This window comes from Neolamprologus brichardi, chromosome 15 (assembly GCF_056152115.1).
Source record: "Neolamprologus brichardi isolate AB-2024 chromosome 15, ASM5615211v1, whole genome shotgun sequence".
NCBI lineage: Eukaryota > Metazoa > Chordata > Actinopteri > Cichliformes > Cichlidae > Neolamprologus > Neolamprologus brichardi.
In genome coordinates this window covers 3,502,240-3,526,045 of record NC_142118.1, presented here as the reverse complement: position 1 = coordinate 3,526,045, position 23,806 = coordinate 3,502,240, and the positions used below count along the sequence as shown (strand labels likewise).

Sequence of the window (23,806 nt, the reverse complement as noted above, 5' to 3'; positions counted from 1 at the left end):
TTCTCAACTCACACACACGCACGCATTTCTCCTGCAGCTTCAGCCCAGCACGAAAAGTACTTTTCCTGTTAGAGCGTAACATAAATAAACAAATTCAAAAACCTTTTAGATTGCTGTGATTTTACAGCATTTTCCCAAATACTATGCACATCTGTTGGAATTTATTTAATCTGCTTCACAAATCTTTTAAAAACTGTTTACACCTAAACGCAGCACTGACACCCTAACCTGTCCTCATCTGCTTCTGTTTGGGTTTTTTTTTTTTTCTTGTTCCTCAAAATACAAAGGTTCATTTTTTTTTATTATTTTTTTTAATGTTGCGTACAAACTGTCATTAAAAAAAATCTTGTATTATTCATTGATCAACATGTATGATATCCAGGAATTGTACCTGCTCTTATGTAAAGTTTACTCGTTATTTCTATTGTTATGCTCCTTCTCATGAACACTTGTCAGGAAACTCAATCTAATGGAGACTGTTAGACTTTGCTGGTACGTTTCATAAAGATTATAATTTGTTTTTCGATTGTTTGTTTTGTTTTGTTTTTTAAGGGAAACACAGACCTGACAACAGTGAGTGAAATTGGCATTGTGATTGTACATTTTTGTTTATTTTAAGAATAAAATAGGAATTTTGTAACTTACTTTCCCCCCCCCCACCCATCAGAATCTTGTTTCTCCACCAAAATCAGTTTTTCTTTCACCTTAATAGTAATAATAATAATGCAGTTTATGTGCAATGGGGACCCCAGAAGACTTCCCTGTGCTTACCTGACTCTGAGATACACACATTTACTTTAGAAACCACTGCTGTTACAAAATTACAGCCGTGTAATGAGGAAACTTGGAGTGGGAAAACATAGCCAGGTAATTGCATTTCCTTAGACAGGATCTTTAATTTAAGAGCCTTAACTTTCTGGGTATTGGATCCAGTTTCCTCTACCTATTTCAAAATAAAAGCCTTCACTCGGTCTACTCTTAATCGCCTGTGAACACTTAGCAGTCGTTGCTGGTTCGATCTCTCCCTGAAACACGCCGATCTCTGCAGCGTGTTGGTCGTGTCATCTCTTGTCTGCCGCTCCGTCTGCACCAACATTGTCTTTGGACGCGGGACTGAGGCGGTGTCGAACCTCCGTCCCTAACTGCACGCTCAGCCGGCGCACTACTGCAACTGACATGGCTGCATTTCAAAGGTGAAGCGAAAACCCCGAGAGATGGAGACAGAGAGAACCAGGGGAAGCTGTTTTATATTATTCCAAGACATAATAGAGCCAATCCAAGCATGCACGTACACAAGAAACAGAGACGGAGAGGGAGATCTACAGCATCCCCATGTGTTTTTTTTATGGTCCAGATTGGGGAACATTCTCGGGATTTCCCTGAATATAGATTGCGTGGAAAAAGCTCCTGCTGGTTTCAGGTTCACATTCTCAGCGTTCTCAGCCATGTCTAGCAATTATCATAATGAACTCTGGAGGAGCAGCGGGACCCAGACACCCAGGGAAATTAGCATAATGTCCTCCATGCACGGGAGAGACAGCAGCGCCGAGGCAGACTCGTTTAAAGAGGGGTTGGAATAGACCTTTTTGTCCCTGTTAAATTTTGGTGGTTGAACATGATGCCAGCGATGATGTGCGCTTGATTTTTATACCAGGTTGTAAGTAGTTTTGCAGCAGCACGGCTCAGACTGTATTTTCTTCCTTATATTATGCAATCAACTGACAGGAATACAAACAAGAGTTTATGAGGAGACAAAACCACTCCACTCAAAGGACTGTGCACACACGGATACACACACACACACACAACTGACAGCCCAATACAAACTGTTTACGTGACCTCTACAAACGTTTCAGAGGAGCAGCTCAGGCGGGAAGTGATCCTCAAGGGCCTCATACCACTCACAGAGCTGTATATATCTTCCTATGTTTCCGTCTCCACTAACAGAGCTGTGGGTTGAGTGTGTTTGTATGTGTGTGCGCGTGTGTGTGTGCGTGCATCTTGATTTCTCATTTAGTCCCAAGATAAACTGAGGCTGACGGGCTCTCCGGTGTGGGCTGTAGAACCAGCATGAAGCCTTTGACCTCCCTGAACCGCTGTTATCTGATGTCATCTGGGCTTCAGTGTTTTGCAGCGACCACCTTCACGTCTCAGAGGATGCCCATCTTCCCCGACTTCAGCCCACTCCCACCATAAAATATATAAAAACTGTCAGTAATTCGGTGTGATGGTAACTGACACCTCTCCGCCGACACCCACCCACTGCTTGATCCTTGAGATTTTCAAACTGTGACAACCATAACTGTGTACTTTGGCGCACTCTAGTGGCTCCTTAATTTAACCATGGGGACCGCGGGGAGGGGGCCCACCTATGCGGCGTTCCATATAGCCAAACGAGCACTTATTATGTTAGTGGAACTATTGCACAGCCTCCAAACGCCCCACATCTTGCCTCTGTGGAGTCGAGCCTGCACAAGAGCTTTTCCTCCATAAATGAATGCCAGATCTGAAAAGCTGTTCACCCTCACAGAGAGGGGACCGTAAAAGACAACTTGTCTTCTGACCTGTAATAAAAGAAATGATCAGCTGGCAGGCGAGCCGCATCCAGGCAGCAGCCCAGAACCTCACAGACATGGTAGGGTTGTAAGGCAGCCTTGACATCCTGCACCAGAATCCATTCATCACTAGATTAAAGCATGCCTGTGTCTTTAGCTTGCTTTGGAAACATTTGATTCCATGAAACCATTTGCTGCTAAGTGAAGCTCAAAGAGAGTGCACTTATGAAACCTAAAATGCCTACATTTAATGAGCACTGCTAGTTCAGATTATGCAATTTGATACTGGCCACACTGCCTGAAAAAAAAAGAAAGAAGAAGAAGCGGGAATTACTGTGAAAATGTGAGTGTCAGTACCATGGAGAGCGACCAAACATGCAAACAAAAGCCCTCTTTGTCCCATGCCTTTGCTTCATGTCAGTGTTTCAAATTATACACCATCTCGACTGTCAGAAAAATGGCAAAGTGGTGCAGCACAACTGAATGCACAGAACATAAGACAGGATAAACTCTGTGCCAAATATTCATGTAAAACAGGCGTTTTTCCATAGGTTTCAGCCAGGCAATAAAATTTTAAAAATTTGGGCCCGGGCCCCATCTATTGCCTGAAACCAAGCATGAAGGAGCCCTGTGCGTTCTTTGTGTCAGATGAAGGGTTGTTAAAACTTTATCAGGCAAGTGTTAATTGAGAGCTAATGGACTGGTAATTCGGAGCAGTCACGGTAATCCAGCTCGCTGCTGAATGACATACAGCCCTGGTGACATTTAGATCACGCGGAGGCCTTTTTTTAAAAGGAAAATCTTCCGTACGACCATGGCCGCGTGAGGCGTGCCAGGGGAAAAGTAGGGGACGAAGGATGCCCGCCATCGTGTCTGGTTCTGCTTTAGACATTCATCCTCTCTGTCTCCAAGGATCATAACTCGTGTTAGAGGCGGGTTTTATGGTTTATGACTGGAAAATAAAATGCTCCGCGCTTCCTGCAGGCGAAGTGATGATTTATAAGTATGAATGATAAAGTGAGCGCCCGTCTGACAGTGTGTGGATGTGTGAGGGCTGCTGAGGATCCAGACATGTCCGACATGTGGATGCGAGTGTGGTCGTATAGCGAGTGTGGTCACCGCAATGTGGTTATATACGTTGGAACGCAGCGCAGAGGGAAAAGTTGTGTCTCGGTAGTAGGTATCGCTACCTGACATCATCATCTCACATAATTAGCACAGTGTCCACATCCTTCTCCAGTGACCAAGGATTATTTCATGTGGTTCGCGACTGGAACAGAAACCCTAACCAGAGAATTTAACCAAGATCATAAATACCCCCAGGCTCTGCTGTCTGCAGACATGGTTACTCACTTCGACGGCTCCTCTCCAAAAAGCCAATCAGATATGTTTATTGTTATCTTCTGCCTAAATTTGGGTCTGATTATTTAAATACATAGAAAAATGTCTTGATCACCTGGCTCCAAGCTCAAACAGTCCACAGTGGAAGCCATGGCAGCCTTGTCCCAGCAACTGATGTAAGGCAGGGGCCCGTAAACGCCAAAAAAACCCTCTGGTGAGGTCGTCAGTCTTGTGCCGTAACCACAGGCGCGCGCCAGGCAGATCAATAATCCCCATCAACCTTCACCACAAGTCAGTCAAAGCTCTGAGGGCAGGCCAGGAGAGGAGGTTTGGGGGACCTGCTGAGAATTTGATACTCTCTAAGATGCTCCCTGTCTCGGAGTGGATGGAAGAGATGAGTCGTTTTCAGCAGCCATGTTGCTCTTTTTTTTCTTTCTTTTTTAAAACAGGGTCTCCTGTTATGACTTGTTCCTGCACTCTGATTAGAAACTTCCTTCTCAGCCCTCACCTTCTATGCAGACGTCATACTTCAGACCTTTACGATTCGACTTAATGTAAGAAAACAAAGGTGGAAAAAACAAACAAAAAAACATGGATTCTGTTCCTCGCAAAATTAGCTATGAAAAAACAAACTGTTTAATTCATGCCTTTCTGTGTCATCACTCCAATCACAGACCTCAGCATCCGTATCCCTCAAAAATAAATATCCGAAAGTCATTTAACAAAACTTAGCACTACTCTGGTCTGAAGGCACAACCACAAGTCAAGAGTTCAATTTTAAAACAGTTCATATAATTAATTAATTAATTTATTTATTTAAAGGACCAATTTTTTAATGAAAATGTGAGCAAACTTGTTTGTTGGACAAACTTTGGTTTGTGGCTTTATTTCAAGTTTTAGAAGTTTACTTTTCAGAAACATGGACGCTTAGCCCTGTGGCTTGAACTTAATAACAAACCATAGTGCCTTGAGCCAAATATAAAAATTTTTTTTTAAAAACAGCAGTTCCTCAAACAGTTACTTACAGCAGGCTCCAAATATGAGTCGATCCTCACAGGCTCCCAGGTTAAAATCCCCAACTTAACAAAAATGAAAATGTTTAGGCTTAAAAATAGACTCAGCTGTTACAGGTTTGGTTGCTTTAATCATTACCCTATCTAAATACCTTCCTTCTTAATTTATTGACTCAGTAACTCGTTTTGGGTTAAACTGAATTTTAAAAACTACGTCTATTTTGTAAATCTTGGTCATGCCATGTTTCAAAGTCGTGTATTGTCTCTGGTAAGAAATTAGCTATTGAGCTGCCTATTACTATTAGCATGTTCATTATCATGTTTTGGGGTTTGTTTGGGTTTTTTTTTGGGGGGGGGGGGGGGGGGGGTAGCCAAGATGACTGCAAAACTCATCTTGAGGCTTAAAAACTGAATTTCAGAAACAAATGGGCGACGTCTATCTTTTGTAATGCATGTGGCGGATACAGCCTAGCTAGCTAGCTTTTCCTCTTCACTTGTGCTAATTTCCGGTCTCTGAACTGGAGCTCTGCTGGAGCATTTTCCCTTTTGTAGCCTTTTTAAAACATTTATTTGACAGTGAATTTTACTCGGTGCAGTGTGATTGTTCTAACAGACCATTCCAGAAGCCTGCGTGCCAGTTTTGGTGAGTGAAATTCTGGTATTTTATTTTTATGTCACTTAGCATTAATTAGCCAACTTGCTAATGAAACTAGCTAATGTTACTTAAGATATTGTGCACTCTATGCCACTTTTGTCTCAAAAAACAAACAATAACATGGCAGTTGACCAATTCCACCAAATCTGGAAATATTAAACTTAAAAAAAATAAGAAGAAGAAGCAAAATTGTTGAAGATAACACAGCAGATGAAGTGCAACAAATGTATTGTGCTTTAACAACAAAAACAGGACAGGAGAAGAAAAAACTAAACTAAACCTCAGCCTGAAACATATATGTCTGTCTCCCAGGTGCAATGTCTTTAGCAGCGGCTAAATTTGACGTGTTCTTGCACAGGGGCCTATATGGCAGTATTTCTTAAACTATGGGTCTGGCCCTTAATTGGATCACAGGTCTGTTTCTGGTAGGTCCTCACACGTCAAGCACACCCGTTTGTTTTAATCAGCTCAGGTCTCAAAGCAAGACTCAATTTACAAAATTTATGCCTGAGCTGAAAAGGTTTACTAAACCTGGCTATAAAAGTGCACTGTGTGAGTCCCCTGTCAGCCTATATGGACTCCCTGCGCTATGGTGGCCAAGCCAAGGCCAGCGACTGGTAGATCCACTGGGAATGTAATAACAGATTAATGTGGCGTGCCAGGCCCCATGACCAGACGTGTTTGACGCTAATGCTCCACTGTATATTATCCAGCTTGCAGAAATGTTGGATGTGAGCGATGGGATCCAAGGACAGGGATGTTTAGGTACTAATTACCAAACAGCAAGGCACAAGTCTCGCTCCATATTTCCTTACTCCTGTGGAAACACTAGGCAGGCTCCATTTATTTTCTTTGACTGTTGTTTCTGGCAAGGCCGCGTCTCAGTAAACACCACTCGCCCACCATTGTAAATCCGACAGGCGCAGATCTTTCAAGTTAGACTCCTTTGAGGAAAAATGGAGACAGATCGGATGGCGGCGCTCGGGTTTTCCGTCTTAATGAGAGAGTGGAGAAGAGGGATGGCGTTTGATCCCTGGCATGGAAGCCTCTATTTAAGCCTGTCAACGGTCATCACTCTCTCTCCCCCCTTCTTTCTTTCTCTGTTATGGATAGAGAAACAGACCTGCACCACTGGATTTGATCAACTCAGTACTGCACACTTTAACCCTTTTTCAGAACCGGGATCCAGTCTCCCCTCCAGCACCTTCACTATCACCCAGAGAGACTTGCTCAGCCTTCCCCTTCCTGACAACCTGCAAGCGTGGATGTTGATTGATTACCTTAGCTGGAAAAGAAAAGAAAAGGCAGAAGCAGATCTGTGAAAATATTATTTTATTTGTAGAGCTTTGCAATGAGAAAGCCTTTCAGTCATCATGCTCCAGTTTCATATCATGTGTTTGTCCAAACCACACAAGAGCCTTATGGTTCTTCAAGGAAGTCGCGCTATAGTTGCAAGCCCGACAGCAAGCCAAAGACGATAAGCCCCGAGACAAATTTCTCTGTCCTCTGCTAGACAATGAAACTTTTGAACTTTAACTTTTAGGCTGCGGATGTTGATGAAGTCCTCAGAGAGGAGGAAATGTCTTTCTGATGAAGGGCTGGAGGGCAGGGCTCCTGACCATCGCGGACCTGGCCTGGAAGACGCTTTTCATCGCAGCACTAATGGCTCTGGCTAATCAGGCCTGATTGGGGCTGCTAAATAAATACTCTCTCCATTTATAATATCATGCGTAACTTAAGACAAAATCAATACTCGAGACTGAACACTAATAGCTTGAGGCAAAACAAACGTCCCAGCTCTGGCTGCAATACATTTTTCAGAATGAATCCATCAGTGACATTGGCATGGATTTCTCATACTTCCAAATACAGCCACGTATCTGTGGAGTTTTCATATTTCCGAAGGCTCCGAATTGGTTTGAAAGACATTCACGCATGCAAGCAGTTCAGAAACAAGCCTCGTTCTAAACTTTTAATGCCCTTATTAGGTACATTTGTTCTTTTTGTCGAGCATATATTTGAATAATATATATATTTTTTGCCTTTACATCAAATTTTCAGAAGCATTAGAAAAGAAAAAGAAAAAGAAACTACAGCAACACCCACAGTAATGAACTGAAAATGAAACTGCAGAGTGGAACAGTCATATTCAGCAAACAATTAGCATCAATCATCAATCATAGATGAATCAAGGTGTCTCCCCAGGAGCCAGAGCCCGATAATAAACACTGGAGTCAGACTAGACTTATGTGGGCTCGGGAATAAATAAAGTGAACGACCTCGACATCAGCAGCTAGTAAAATGTTTGGCCGTGCGGTAGAGTAGGTATGAAAGGGAGCTTTGTGTTATGAGGAATAAATACAGACAGACACAATCACATTTGAGCAAAAAGAGTTATGTCAGAAGTCTCACAGCAGCAACGTTGGAACCTGGCTTTGAAATGCGAATCACGTTAAATGTGTTTGATTTATCTTCTGCTCCACTTCTGCTTTGCCGTGTCTCTGCTGAGGTGATTGAAATACCATACACACTGTGCACCGAGTAGCTCAAGTCCATCCACATCTGGAGCTGAAACAAAGACATCGGGCTTGTTTATTATGACAGACAAGGATCTCACAAAGGACAGTCGCGTGTTACGTTCATGGGGGATGTTTTCTTTATGATGTGTGTTGCCGGTTTATTTTTCCTCGCGCTCAGGTCGGGCTACTTGGCCAGTCTCCTCGCCACGTCTTTGTAGGCGGTCTCGATCTCAGTGTCGGCAGCACAGGTGTTGGTGAACTCGTCACGCGTGGAGGCGTTGTTCAGGTAGCGCCACACCCCCGACATTTCCGCTGGGATGTCGTAGTTGCGGTATTTCTTAGCAACAACCTAGGAGAGAATGCAAGGCGATAATTAAACTACCCCGTTCATTCAGACTCGAGCTGATATCTTCAGCACCCTCCAGGAGGTATGTTTTTTGGATGAGGTGTTCCAGTTTGCCATTTTGAAACAAAACTAATAACATTTATGCTTTTTTTTTAAGCTCGTGAATGTAAGAATGAATGCCTTCCAGCACTACCCTGTGTATCGTCTGTGCTCTGCATCCAAAAGGTAAGTCAGAAATACTTCCACTGCAAAACCAATGAAACATTAACCCTTTAAAGCCGGTCAGAGCGGGCACGCTCTGTTTTGCATAACTATTTTTAAATCCCGGTAGCTCTGCAACCACATAAGCTAGCGCAATAATTTTTTTTGCATATGAAACCGGAGGAGTTGTACTTACATCTTATGCCATCAGCTTGTCCTCGGTCACAGTTTCCTTCCACATAAAGCTTTGCAAAAACTGCATAAAAAGCACTTGCCGCAACAAAAACATAATATTCCAGAAACACGCTTTGCCGATCCGATCAGCTGTTTGTAACACTTCCTACGTCCATCAGCGCGAACTATCGCATGTCCGCCATGTCCTGCCCGAAACCGGAAGTGACGTCAAAATGTACTTTTTTACCATCAGGGCCTCATGAGCCTTTACTGGTGTTTTTAAAAGTTATGTTTGACTTTATGACTTTCTGTGTCGTTTCTGGGATGCTTAGGACTCATATTGCACTGCTGGAAATAGTTTATTTTGATGCATATGCTGCTTTTTTGCAAATTTGCATTATAATATTTATTTTCGTTTTTCCTGCAGTGTATAAAAATTGGTGTATTTCAAAAATAAAACTATGAAGACACTCAAAATAAATGTCCTGTGGTGGGAAACTAGTTTGTGCAACTTTTTTGTATTTACAGTTTTGAGGGATAAGCCTCTTAAATTTCTCTAACTAGAAATATATGTTAAAAAAACAAAAACGATTTTCAATTTTTTTGTAGTTTATTGCACTTTTTTGCAATTTATGTAATTACTATGCACTTAATGCAGACATATTATTAAAATTTGGGCTATAATGGTTGTATTGATGTATATCAACTTGAAATGCTCCCAAAAATGGCTCCACAGCATGTAAAAATATAATATAAGCTCTGGCGGACTTGGTTCTTGGTCTTAAAGAGTTAAGTAAGTCAGCTCTGCAGGAACAGGACATGCTGGTTAGATACTTTCCTCCAGTGGTGAATGCTTATCTGCCTGATATATTAACCCACCGTAGAAAGGACCTGCTCTTGTTAAAAATTGTAGTTTTAGTTTAAAACAAAAACTTTTAAAGGGACTTTGTGTTCTTACATTTTGTTGTGTCCTCCTGGACTAAATATGGGATTTATCAGTATAACCTTTAGCTACTAATAATTTGACATATGGACACTAAATGCCCCAAATAACAAATTCAAGATAGTTTTTTTTCCTTAATTAGGAAAAGAGAAAACTATTTTTTTAAGTCTAAAAATCTGATTTTTAAAAATTGTGGCTGTGGAAAACAAAGTTAAGAGCAAAACTAACTTAAACACATCTTGGGGCCAGAGTTGCTTGACATTTTCAATCTTTTCCTTTTTTCCTTTTTACTTTCTTTTCAGATCCTGCTGGTTTCCAGAATAGATTTACTTATTTTAGTTTAGTTTTTATTAGTTCCAGTGTTAGTTTTAGTCTTTTTTTTAATCATTCATGTATTCCTGTGGCACAAAATTGAATACAAATGCAACATTTGTGGACACCCCGAGTCTCATTTGGACTGCAGGCTCCTCAGGCAGGCTGTTGACAGATTCGACCATATTGTTGACGATTTTTGACTGTATACTTTTATTTGACTTCAATTCTTTCTTTCTTTTTAAATACACATTGTTTCAGTTAATTTTCATTTATTTACAGTCTCTAGTTTCTGTTATAACTTAAACTATAACGTATGTTGACATTTCGTTTTAGTTAACTGTAATACTGCTTGGGACCTCCCCGGGTGTTACCAGACACCAATTTAAGGCAAACACATCATCATCATCATCATCAAGCACATATTAGGTTTATTACCACAGCCTTTATTACTCAATTCAGCAAAACACTGAATTCATTATCAAAAAGTTCAAAATCCGTGTACTAAATCTGGTTTTGATATATCAAAGTGTTTATTTATCACCAGCTTTAATAGAGGAACAGCTTGATATGACAACTTCTGTGAACCTTACTGTAGACTGGAAAACTTGTTTGGCCCGTGAAAATGTAGGAAACTTTTTAACAAAGTCCAATATTGCAGAAACTGACCTCATAAGGTGGTTTGAACTTGGACAAACTGGTGTGTGCTTTAAAGGTTACTTGGAAAAACACACGTCTAACTTAAACAGATAATAGGATCTGGATTGCTCAAGGTACCGATATGAAAATCTCATCTGAGAATAATAAGGGGCCTGTAAAGAATGATTGTTGAAGGGCAACGCAGCTGTAGAATCACCACCGCTAATTACTGCCCCTCAATAATTTTCCTCTCATGCCATATTTCTTTACCTTCACTATGTAGAGTTTGGGCAGGAGGTTGCAGTCTGCCAGAGTGAACTCGTTCCCATCCAGGAAGCATCGGTTGGAGCCCTTCTCCTCCTCCATGCTGTTTGCATCGATCTCCTCTGGCAATGGGTTGTTAAGGTAGTCATCCAGCTTCTTCAGGGCTTTGGTTAAACCTTTCTCTAGAGCTAAAACGCACAGATACAACACCTTTAAAAGGTGACGGAGCACGTGTGGCGCTAACCTCACTAGGTGGCAGCAAAGCAAACGGCATGAGCTCGTGCATAAAAAGTGGACTCTGCTACCACCTAGTGGAGGGTTTTAGGAATCACTCCCGCATGATTTCATCTTGTTCCGTTGCGCATGTACATGTGTGAATGTAAATGGCATGAAATAAGCAGCCCACCAGCGTTGGCTTCTGGTTTGGTGTTCTTGATGTAGGCTGAGAACTTGGCAAAGATGTCGTTTCCAGCTGTATTGGACTCTCTGTGCTTGGCAGCCAGTCTGGGATACCTGAGTGGATGGGGGGACAGGGGCAGGAGAGGCAGTCAGAGACCCAGTCAGACCAAACCATCTGGATAGCATTAACACCTGGGCTGAAACTCAGCTCACACTCCAAACATGTTACATACTCTCACCAAGCTGGCTACTCGCCCCTTAAGCTTCTCACACCGAGGTCGGTTTATAATGTAAAAAACTTTACAGGCAATAAAATAAAGATTTAGTTAATCTGACATTTTTCTCTGCAAACGCTCACACGCTGACTCTGGTCATTTTTACTGGAATAACAACAACAAGAACCCTCTTAGGCTCTTTTACTAAAATTACCCAAATCAGAATTTGTTAATAAAGCTTTGGATGTAGAGTGTTAAAGGTTTTGCATTTAGGAATTAAAAGTACAAAAAAACATACCCGGGACACTTACATTATACTGTATATCAACTCAAAATAGATTTGCAGCAGCTATAAACAGTAATCTCTGTTAACGTCAGCCTTCATCAGATCCAGCACTCTTTTACTGGACTAAAGAGTTTCCTGTTCTTTCAGCAGTGCTGCTGAAGTGAAATAAATCCAGCCAAACCAGGATGTGTGTAGTTGGTGGTATAATCTGATACTCTGTTATGGAAAACCCTCTAGTTGAATTACTTTGGAGGACAGAGTGTCTCCTCGAGAAACTCTTCAATCTTGTTGACGTCTGTCTTGACCTCTCCTTCGAAGGTCAGGAAAGGAGGGTGCGTCCCTGGAGCCAGGTTGTGCAGATCTGCCGGCTTCCTGCAGAAGACACACGCGGAGAAAGCAGAATGTCGTGAGCGGGCGACGTTAGCACGTTTTGTTTTCATGTTTGCAAACTTGGCTTTTTGTAACCTCACCTCTTGAGGTCGACGGTCGTGACGTTGAACATGACTCCTTTGAGCCAGAGGATCATGAAGAGGCGCTGAGAGAAGGGACAGTTGCCGATGCTTTCTCCATCGCTGCCCGCCTGGAAGCAGACAAAGGATGAAAAGACTTACATCTTGTTTCTCTAATTCAGCTGTGGGAAGCAAGTACGTGACCCTTTGGTAACAATGTAACAACCTTGCTACTAACAGGGATAAGGCACCTGTTATCTTAAGCGATAAGTGTTAACTCACTCTTTACCTGATATAGTTGTTCCAATAAGTAACATATAACATTACATAAGCACACATAAATAGGTCATTGTGACAGAGTCAAACTAAACCTACCGTCTGTGCACGTGTTATTATCTGATGTGAACTGCATACTTGTAGCAATCAGAATTATTGTCTGAAGGCCAAAAAAATGCCCAACATATTTACTTTCCCAAGTGGACCAGTACGGTGAAGGAAACATCCTGTTTCTTTTTTATTATATTAGTACATAAAAACTATCAGATATAACCACTTAGAACACTTAGAAGAAAAATAACCAGTGATAATTTCAATAATTATGTAAGACATGACTGGCTAATTATTACCAGTGCACTTAAGTTTAAGTAACAATACTTAAACTTTTACAGTAGGTTCAATAACGTCAGTATTTACACAGTCAGTGCAGTATACACTTACTGGATCTCCTTTCCTCTCTTCCTGTATATGCGTTTATTACAGGCCATTAACACTGTGTCTTCTCTGTGCTGTCGTCTATGTTTTTGTCTCCTTGTAGCTTTCTGCACACGTCTCTGTTTTCTGAAGCTGCATTTTTGCTCTTAGTATTTCTCTCTGGATTGTCTGTTGTTGTTGTTCCCAACCGTAACCCACCCACTCGTGCCGCGTGGCTTCAGGCACCTCCTTGAGTCTGGTTAAGTCAGAGGTTTCTTCCTCCCCACTGTCAGTGGGTGTTTGCTCACAGGGGATTGCTGTTTCACACGAACTGGATGAATTTAAAGTAGCTGTTATTTTGCAGATGCTGACCATACGAGTGCCTGTGAGCAGTGTATCAACAGTGCCCAAGGTTGTTGATTTTAGGCAGTACGCTTGTGCTTTGATCAAAAAGCTCTGAGAGAAGGTCCTTAAAAGTTAAAAACCTGGCCTCATTTACTCTTGGCCATTCTCACATTCAAGGTCATGTTCTCAGCCACGTGTGCTATTTATAGTTTGCTCCCTGGAAGTCCCCTTCTGACCACTTAAACTGTGTGCTCTGCAGTTTCACCACAGACCTCAAATCAACTTCTGTCTCAAACTGGCACAAAACATGTTTGGAGGATGAACTGTGGTGCTTGTCAGCAAGTTGTCTCGTGCCTGCTCAAAGTGCACAGAAAGCACAGGAAATTTTCTGTCTGCTCCAACACAATTTTCTTCACTACCTGGACGACACACTAGACTGAGATACCTACCGCTTTGCTCACTTCCTGTAAATAAAGATCAAGCTGAATAATCAATGTTTCGACACACTAGAGGAGATTCGATGTGTTGAGTGCTGAGGCACAAGTGCAAGTGGAGCCTGACGAAAACTTCTGCATAGTAATCTAGAAATAGCAGCCATGCAGATTGCAGCAGCACAGATGTGTATGAGAAGATGGTACTGAATGAACAAGTTAAAATGGGCATAATGTGCCAGGGTTCCATCATCTACCCGTACAGAGAAATGGGAGGAGGTTTATGTGGTCCTAATGCCTGATTCACAAGATCGGCCTTCCTGTGCCTCCCGTGCACATCCTGAAAATGAGAATCAGGTGGAAGCGTCTCTGTTTTGACCCATTGGGGGGGATCCAGCGTGCATAGTAGAGACACGAATGCAAGAGGACTTCCACCGAAAGATCTAAAAAGTAGCAGGGCACATTGTCCTGACATGGGAGAGGATGTGCTGTCGAACATGAGCCACATTTAAATCAGGTAACGGGTTTGATTTGATTCACCTGTTCATTGCTTTTCTCTTTAAACGTTGTATTTTTATTTATTTATTTATTTTCTGATGAAGACAAAGCTGCACAGAATCACTTCCTTCCTATCATATGCTTGTGTACATGCACTGATATTATGTGTCGGCATGCACGGATACTCAGAGGAGCACAAACGGTGACATCTGATCCAGTGAACCGTCTGAATTATACATGGTGATTCTGATAAGCTGGTTCATTGGCCCCTGGGGCACGGAGAGCAGCGTTCGACCTGCAGACCTGCAGTCGCACACAACACATAACAAATATGTGAGTGCAATGACGTCCCGGTCATTACATGACAAGTGTGACAAGTCTGACCATTGACCACATTAAAGTTATTAGAACAGCAGATGAACTTCATCGCATGCTATTTCACTATTTATGTCACTAAAACCTTTGAATGACCAGTATAACAAATAATTGGACACACAAACAATCCCTTCAAAAAAATATTTTGACATTCACCACAGACGTCCATCATCAGTAAACAGCTCCTAGCAAAGACCAGAAATAAAAGGGCCGTCAGGCTCAAAGTAGCTGAGCCAACTGTATGGACGCCAGCCATTGATGCTCTCAGTGCTGTCTGTGTATTGTTATGGCCAGGCTCAGTCGCATGGTGGTAACACAATACACTGGCCTCAAATAATCGCCAATCAACATCTAGAACACAGAGCACAAAAGCTGCCACACACAGCTAGACCGCTAGGCCCGAGGAACGTGGGAGCACGGAGCTGCTGAGTGATCAGATGATGACTGTTGGGGGCTCTCACGTCATACGATCCATCACGTGCTGTGTTATGCTATAACTATAACTGGGTTTTGGTGTCCTTAGTTTGCCTAAGCCTGCATTTTAACTAAGAATTCATAAATGGGGTTCTGACATATTAACTGAAAACATCGATACTACAATCATTCACAGAATAATACTGTAATTTCTAAAGGCATACAAAGATTAAAACTGCTAAGATTGATCCCTCTAGTGCACATAAGACTCCTATTCAATTCAATTTCTTTATTGTCCAACAAGGGGAAATTAGTTTAGCAGCAGGAGGATAAAAATAAACAGAACAATACTATAAAATAATAATAACAATAATAATGATAGAAAGTTCAAGGACAATTATTTGCCATTAAGGAGACAAGACGCAGTAGGGATAAAAGAGACCTGGAGTCTTTTAGTCCTCCTCGGAGGTACTCTAAAACGGCGGCCGGAAGGCAACAACTCAAACTCACTGTGAAGTGGATGGTTCACACAATTAATAATAGAATGAGCCTTTCTAAGCACATCTCTATTGTAAATGGCCAAAAGTCTATCTTGCCAGCGGCCTGAAATTTTGCTAGCAGTTTTTACCAGAAGTCCCAACCGATTCTTATTCTTCACCGTCAGGTTACCAAACCAGGCAGCGATATAAAAAGACATCACAGATTCGATAAAACTTCTATAAAACAAGGACAACATCTCAGATGAGACATTAAAAGATCTAATTTTCCTTAAAAAGAACAGTCTTTGTTGAACTTTTTTAGTAGTGGCATCAGCATGAGATTCAAAACACAGTTTATGGTCAAGTACCACACCTAGATATTTATAACTCTCAACCATCCCAATATCTGCAGTTTTAATGATAGTAGGTGATGAGCTATAAGAGGACTTCCTAAAATCAATAATCATGTCTTTAGTTTTAGACACATTAAGTAAAAGGAAGGATTCATCACACCAATTCACAAAACCCCCGATAGTCACCGTTTATAGGCTAATTCCTGCATGTGGGGTGGAGCATGATAGTTCTCTAGCCATCAGATCCATGTAGATCGTAGCACGATGAATAAATTATTATATTAGGATCGTAGTCACTCTCTCTATATATTAATACAATTTGTTTCATTAAGATTTATTGAAAGAAAATGACAGTTTACAAACTAAATCAAAGATAAAGGCCTAAAAGTTAATTAGTTGACCTCCGAAGTGCCTGCAGAAAGTCAGACTTCTCACCAGCTAATTAGAACTGTGCATCCAGGCAGCAGGTTAGCTTTTCCACCTGCCTCAGGTGTATCCATCTGCCTGTGTGATTCCTCAGGGGACCTGAAGTAAAGATTTTTATAGAGAACAAAACACCACTGCTGTGTCCACTGATTCTACCACCTTCAAACTGTTATCAATTTTTTTTCACTTTATTATTACCTGTTTCAAAGTTTCCATCCTACATGCTATCTTATATAAAACATCTTTTTGAAAGGCCCTTGAACAAGCAAGCCTCACCACTTGGTAGCAATCTTGAATTTCTTCCAGAGATCTATTTGGGTAGTTGTCTGCGTTAACGTTCATTTTCATTTGTTACTGGAACATAGAAACTTCAGGTATAGCATTATAAGTCAAGTCTTTAAAAGGTACTTTAAAAGTTTGCCCCCAAAAAACAAAGATCTTAAAAGTTGTTCATCCACTGGAAGTCATGTTTCTACCAACATCTTTGCTGCTGCTGAAAACTGCAGATTTCAACTCAGGAATGCAATGTCTGTTTTACATCTGAGACATTAGACAGATTCTCCGCTGACTGCATAGCACAGTCCTGCCTGAAAAAGTGTGGACTGAAGTAACAGTACCACTGCATGGCCTGATGTGAGCTTCTCACCATCAACAAGCAGCTTCGGTATCACTGTCACAACCATCCTGGGTCGGGGTGCTTGCTGGTGCTGCTGTAACTCTACCTCCGCTATTGGGTTACGCAACTGCTCCATAACACGCAGCGATGCTCATTTGAGAAATTCAGGCAATACTTGGTCCCTCAAATGTTATCAAAACCTCACTGCAGTCATAGTTTTGTGTCTATCTTACCTTTACAAAAAGTTCAATATCAGGGTCTCTATCTTCATCAGACATGATTCCTTTTTCTTTTACTTTTTTTTAAACTATGTGTCCTTTTTTATCCTTGGAGCTCTACATCTTCTGGAAAGACAAAAAAAATGGAGGAGAAATTTTTATCTTCTCTGAGGTTATCCTCTCTCACACCTAAGGAAGTTCTGTTCCCTTCACCTTCGCCACCGTTTGCAGCTGTAAAGGCAGTTTTCTGCTCCGTTTGTGTCTCCTGGGTGAGGCTGAAAGTCGGTCCAGGTGATAGTCACAGCCCTGTGCTCTGATTTAGACACAGATGGAGGGCAGCATTAGATCTCACTGACACAAAGTGGAAAACAGGTGTCAGTCTATAGCAGAGGGGGTGGAGCCCCGTGTCTCTCTTCCCACCACTGCAACCGAACCTGACATCAAAATCGCATCACAGGCAGCACTTACTCCCTTATCTCTCTGTCCCACAGCTGACACATTCTTATTTTTCAATATTTTCCACTATTACATGTTTTATTGTATTATTTTTTTTTTTGCCAAACTGATGAAACACTTCCTGAACACCCAAACCATCAATAATATATTCTCCCCATCTGACAACATTGCCAAAAATGGGACACTATTTGCGTCACTTTGAGTTTCCGAGGCTGTCAGTCCATCAGTTACCGAGTAGTTGTGCAGCAGCATTTATATTTAATTCATGTTCACATGTGTTTGACTCTGGCAGGTTATATTTGATCACCAGCAGCAGACTAGAGAAGATTCCTCTATAAATTATTGATGCACGGCTGCAGTTTTAAGGCAAAAATTAGCATTTGTTTGCAGAAAGAGGCCAAGGGAAAGAGGTGTGTGTGTGTGTGGCTTATGAGAGATAGATCTGAGAAAGAAAGTTTGATGAAAACAGCAAAGAGGAGACAGATGGCTCGGCTGGAGAGAAACGTTTTAACTGTTTCTATTTATAGAGCAGCTCCCTCTCCTGGCTGGTGTACCAACTTGCAGCACAAACCAATTAAAAGGGAGCTGCAGAGGAAGAAGGTGCTCATTATCAGAGTTCAGGATGGAAAATCTTGAACAGTGTCTGAATGTGTTATTTTAGGTCTTAGTTAGTTTATTTGCAAAGTTACTGAGTGAACAGCACCAAAATGAGGGAAGACTATCCATAATAACGAGCTGAGGATACCAAAAATATGTCACAACTGGATTTATATTCATTTAGAAAAAGAATAATAATAATAATAAAGTCTAGATGAGAAGATTGTTTCAAATTTCCACCACCAAGACTCTTATCACCTGTAGCTTGTAATTCTTTCAACAAATGGACTTAAACATGGACAAAGGAGGTTAGTGCTGAATCACACTAACGGTTTCCCCTTTATTCCAGCCTTACATTTAGTGTGCAGTCACAGAAACTGTAACTCGTGTTAAAACAGTGAGTAAAAGTATCTTTTCTTGTCATGGATTTCTAAATCAGTCATTTAAATCAATAATAATGGGACCATTAGTGGTTTCTAAGATATGGCCTTGGCGTTTCGATCCCTTTGAAACAAAGGGAAGTTCAAATCAGCGACTCGCTGGGCTAATCATTCACCATAAACATCAAACGGTTACAGAGAATTGTCTCTTTCCGGAACTGAGGTGACGGGGAGTGTGTGAACGGCGTATACGCACGAGCCAGAACTGCTGAAGAGTCTTGGACAGTTGCAGTTATGTGAAAAAGGTCTTATCGCACAAAAACAGTGACAGAGCCAGTAAAAGTGCACGTTAGCGATACTGTTGATAGCCTAGGGCCGCCCACTTTATCTGACTGTGGAGGTTTCATTTTAAATTTTCCCCTCAGAGACGTGACCTCATAACTCACCTTCCTACTTTTATGGTGGAGCTCGTGTTAAGTTTATGGCCATTGTTGATGATTAAACTGTTGGGAAACGCATCGACGGAAAGACACATAAAGGATAGAGGGTGGGATGTTATCACGTCTGTTGTCTCCTACGGTCTTCGGGGGTGAACTATGCTGCATATTTATCGTAATTGTGATATAATGTAGTTTTGTACGCTGAGTGTGTTAAGTGTGTAGACTGCGATGAGCTTTCAGATCCTGCCAATGTCGTTCCAGCTCACCGAGGAAGAAGGAGCAGCTCAGACAAAAACTGCACTCTGAAATATGTGGGGGGTTTTTTCAAAGACAAAACATTGTTATTCTTGAAAAGCTGTCTGGTGTTTTCTATTCTCCTTGTCATAATCACCTTTTTGGTTTTATGGTGGAGGAAACAGGGAAACAGGAAACGTGTGGGCGAGGAAGATTATGACAAACACAGCTGGAATCAAACTCATTCACCGTCTCACCCAACAATGCTTCACGCTACAGGGAGACGAGGCAATTTTAAAATAAAAAAACAAAACAAAACAGCCTGTTGCCATTACCCATTTCATGACTTTCACTGACTTGATGCCAGCAGCCTAATCAGCAAAGTGACCCCTGCATTAACTGATAGTACGCTCACCAGAGCAGGTATCACCAAAAATAAAACACACAGACGGATTTGCTCAAGCGTAGAGTTCACCCCTGGTTCCTGTGACCTTAAAGCAAACAAGTTAATTATTACAGCAAAGTGCCTCTGGATTAAAGTCACACACAAAGATTTGGATACAATGAAATCACTGCTTATGCACTATTTTTTTTTAAACATGCATTGTTCTTCTAAATCAGTGGTTCTTAACCTGGGTTCGATCGAACCCTAGGGGTTCGGTATGTCGGTCTGAGGGGTTTGGCAGAGCCTCCGCCGTGACATGCACGGCTCATTTTGTGCACCAGTAAAAAACATATCTATGTCTTGAATTTGAAAAAAATCATATTTTATTTTTCACTAGAGAGGGGTTCAGTGAATGTGCATATGAAACTGGTGGGGTTCGGTACCTCCAACAAGGTTAAGAACCACTGTTCTAAATATACGCAGCTTAGTAACACTTATATTTAAATATAACTATTTAGACTTAACTAGTAACCACATGGAAGCCTAATGAGGTGAATTATCATTTCTATAATATAATATAATATGCACAGGAGCAAATGATGAGAGTGTTTATTTCCATAGAACTGGCTTCACAAAGATGTCTCTTCAAAAGGATGCGCTAATTGGCAGGGTTTTAATAGTTTTGCAATTTTCATTAGTTTTTATTTTTATTTAGTTTTGACTTCAGATTTTCAATTTTATATCAGTTTTAATTAGTTTTTACCAATTGTTTGCTAGTTTAGTTTAGTTTTTATTTTTTTGAAAATCCTTAGTTTCAGTTTAGTTTTGATTAGTTTCAGTTATAGTTTTAGTTGTGTTTGCAATAATTAAGTGTAACAAAATCCCAGTTTCATCATATCAGTCATTCTCTTCTGCTTATCCTTGGGTATGTTGCTATTCCAGCTACCATACTGCACCCTGGACAGGTCGCCTGTCTGTCGCAGGGCTAACACGCAGAGACAGACAACTCACATTCCCACCTATGGGTTCTTTAAATAAATAAATAAAGGCAGATGAACAACCATTGATACCAGGCAACTATAAAATGTATATCTTGGCCCCAATGAGACTATTAACTCTTGCAGCACCGGGTGTTCGTAATTTTGGTTCAAGTGAATTGATAAACGTTTTGAAGGTAATTGACTCACACAGTTGTGTAGATATCCCCGTCCTGTTGTCTCGGGATGCATCACGCTGCCTTGCCTGGGGTTAGCTTCTGTTTCTGGGGATGAGGGTTGAGTGTGCTCCCTTATCTTCTCAAGGTAAGCTAGGTTAGCCTTCTTGTGTGAGCTTTTCAAGTGCACTTTAAGGTTTGTGGGATTTTTTTCCCTTTAGAAATGTCCCTCATAATTTGTCTGTTTCCACTACAAGACACTTGCTTTATCCAAAACACAGTCATATTCAAAGTAATCCAAAATTGGACTCTGGCGCTTTCTTCCGACTTTTCCTGACATGATTCTGCGCGTGGACGGAGCAGCGACACAGACGACTCGACTAACGTACTGCCACCTGCTGGCATAATGAGACACAGCAAGAAAAAAATCTGGAAACTAAACTTCATTTTCACCCTTGACTCTTGTATGACACGCACACATCAATGAAAACTAAACACATTTTTGCTATAAATTCAGTTAATTTTAGTTAGTTTTGTGAACACTCATTCCAGTTTTAGTTAGTTTTCCTTTTTTTGTTTTTATTTTTATTTCCGTTAACGAAAATGTTTTTTCACTTCTAGTTTTCGTTATTTCGTTAGTTTTCGTTAACGATAATAACCTTGCTAATTGGCCTCAGTGAAATGCTGAACCCCGAGGCTGTGTATTGTTGATGCCTGGATCAACCCTGCAGAGCTCGTTTTAAATAGTATAGCATATGTCTCACCTTAATGTACAGGGCGATGTTAGGCTGGTTGGGATCAGCTGGCGCAGAGCTGCTTTCATCCAAAGTGACACTTTCCAGAGTTTTAAGCGTGTAGTCGACAGACTCCTGTGGCTCGGGGTCAGTTTTAGGGTGGCTGTAGGCCATCATCATCCCATCTTCGGCGTTATCCTCTTCCTGGATCTTCCTCTGAAACGGCGGGTCGTCGCAAGGATCTCCGGGTGAGGCGGATGAATCTGAGGAGGACGATGAGCGCCTGGATCCGTTGTGCGCCTCGCCGCTCACCTCCTGCACCTGTGCCTCCACTTCCACCGCAGGCTGGGGCTCCACTTTTTTCTTTCTCGCTTTAGCGTCCTCGTTGTCGCTGGATGAAGAAGAGGAGTCGCTGCGTTCGCCGCCTTCCCTGATCTCCATGTAATCCGGGGAGCTGCGGTCTTCCTCCTGAGACGCCCTGTGGACCAGCACCTCGCTGTACAGCTGCTCCCTCGCCTCACCCGAGTTCTCATATTTGGGCTCAACGCGATCGCGTCCTGCGGGCTCATCTTCATGATCTAGTGTTTCGTAGATGTTGTCCATGTCTGGCAGCAGACCTTGAAGTTGAAAGTAGAGGAGTAGTGCTGGAGTGGTCCGTGTTTTCACACCGTGTGCCTGCCTCTGACTCACTGAGCGCACTGAGCAAATTCCAGTGATAACTTATAAAAGACCTTTGATCCTGCAAGTTAACGAGTGGATAGCGTAAAAGCCGAGGACTGTGCCCCTTCACGGATATTCCGGTTTTAAATGTGATGGCTTGCAAGGACAAAGAGCAGCACATAAACACCGAAAACCGTTCAGAACTTTAAATCAGAACACGATGACTTAATCTTCTGGGACCTTTGCAAGGTTGATAAGCTGTAGAGCCCTTGTGCATTTTCTAGGCTTGCTTACGTAAAATCTGTGTAAATGCACTTTGCCAGGTTTCCTCCACCCTGCGGCTGGCAGTAAGATAGAAAAGAGGGGGATAGTGGGTACTGTAATGATTATAAGATGACAGAGGTGCAAGCTTTGTTTGTGGCCAGTAACTTAGAAACACACATCCACTGGATGGGTGCAGAAAAGAGGGCTTAAAATTTCAGACATTCAAATGTATTTTAATGAGTTTTCCAGTTTTTCTGTAATGTTACATATTTATTTCTTTCAGTTTCAGCTCAAACGGTGATGCTGACACGTCTTTCATTTACAGCACCAGCATTTCTTTGTCACGTGGAATGACTGAGACATACTGTCGTCTTTTTATTACATTCAGAGATTAAATGTGTAATTAAACTTCTTTATACTGACAGAAAGGGGAGTTCCACCGGTAACGCTACTTTACTTGTAACGTGTTACTGTAATCCGATTACTTTTTCAGGTAACGAGTAAAGTAAGGGATTACTATTGCAAAAACGGTAATTAGATTACCGTTACTTTCCCGTAGGAACGCTGCGTTACTAAAACCGTGATTTTTTTGCGAGAATGTCTCATGACAGTGACGTAAGCGAGTGCGACGTTCGTGACAACAGCTGTGTGCAGATCAACAATGGATCATATATCGAGTGCAGAGAGTGTATGAGCGTGCAGCGTTTAAAGCGTGGAAGTACTGACCTTACTTTGAGTTTGATTCCATAAAAAGTGACAAAAACATTAGTGTCCGTTGTGCGTGGGAAGAAAACTTCTTTTTACAGCGAAAAAACCCCTAAACTTCCAAACAAGCACCGAGTAGCTACGACGTAATGGGAAACTCACAGAGAAACTCGCGGATTCTTCCACTGACCGCTGCACACCTGCACCAGGGTAAACCTCCGCCTACCCCACTCCTGCTTTACAGGTGAAAATAGAGCAACAGGACCGCTAGTCTTTGACTTTATTTATTTTCTGCTGTGTTTTACTTGCATCTATTTGAAAGACTGAGTGTAAACACAGAAAAAAAAATTATTTTATTTTATGTGCTGGAATGTGCAGAAAAAAGTTTAAATGTTAAAATAATTTCTTCCAGTCAGTGAATGTTGCATAATTAAATTTTTGCTTGATGCATAAAGTTAAAAGATTAAAACTAATAAAACAAGTTTTAAAAAGATACTTTTCCATTTGATTACATTTTGTATGATGATTATGCAGAAAAAGTAGAATTGGGCTGAAAGATCTATCACTTTATCACCTATTCAGGTTGTAAATCGTGTTTTTAAAAAGTAACTAAGTAACTAAGTAATTACTTTTGAAAATAAG

General features: G+C 41.5%; 1 protein-coding gene and 1 long non-coding RNA gene across 3 annotated transcripts in view; one reads left to right on the top strand and one right to left on the bottom strand.

Moving 5' to 3' along the window:
- Positions 1-5,386: 5,386 nt before the first annotated feature.
- LOC102786270 (uncharacterized) overlaps positions 5,387-23,806 on the top strand; it is a 33,155-nt gene continuing 14,735 nt past the window's right edge. Inside the window, exons 1-2 of the long non-coding RNA XR_015720752.1 lie at positions 5,387-5,552; positions 8,587-8,654. This is a non-coding gene — a long non-coding RNA (uncharacterized LOC102786270). The remainder of the gene's footprint in view (positions 5,553-8,586; positions 8,655-23,806) is intronic.
- Positions 6,884-22,242, bottom strand: clic5b (CLIC family member 5b). 2 transcript variants are annotated; one of them, XM_035908702.2, is made up of 6 exons: positions 21,566-22,242; positions 12,333-12,442; positions 12,109-12,234; positions 11,369-11,475; positions 10,969-11,150; positions 6,884-8,432 (listed from the first exon to the last, which is right to left on the bottom strand). In XM_035908702.2, exons 1-6 carry the CDS (start codon positions 22,136-22,138, stop codon positions 8,268-8,270), a joined length of 1,263 nt encoding a protein of 420 aa, XP_035764595.2. In that variant the 5' UTR covers positions 22,139-22,242; the 3' UTR covers positions 6,884-8,267. The 2 variants fall into 2 exon arrangements, with proteins under 2 accessions (XP_035764595.2, XP_087708861.1); XM_087852735.1 differs by lacking the exon at positions 21,566-22,242 and adding an exon at positions 17,172-17,517.

What these genes read in the sequence shown, in the direction of transcription:
- clic5b (XM_035908702.2), bottom strand. Translation starts at nt 22,138, where the DNA reads ATGGACAACATCTACGAAACACTAGATCATGAAGATGAGCCCGCAGGA. An exon ending in ACGACCGTCGACCTCAAGAG is followed by an intron (nt 12,235 to 12,332) that starts GTGAGGTTACAA and finishes TGTCTTCTGCAG; the next exon opens with GAAGCCGGCAGATCTGCACA. An exon ending in CAAACCAGAAGCCAACGCTG is followed by an intron (nt 11,151 to 11,368) that starts GTGGGCTGCTTA and finishes TGTGCGTTTTAG; the next exon opens with CTCTAGAGAAAGGTTTAACC.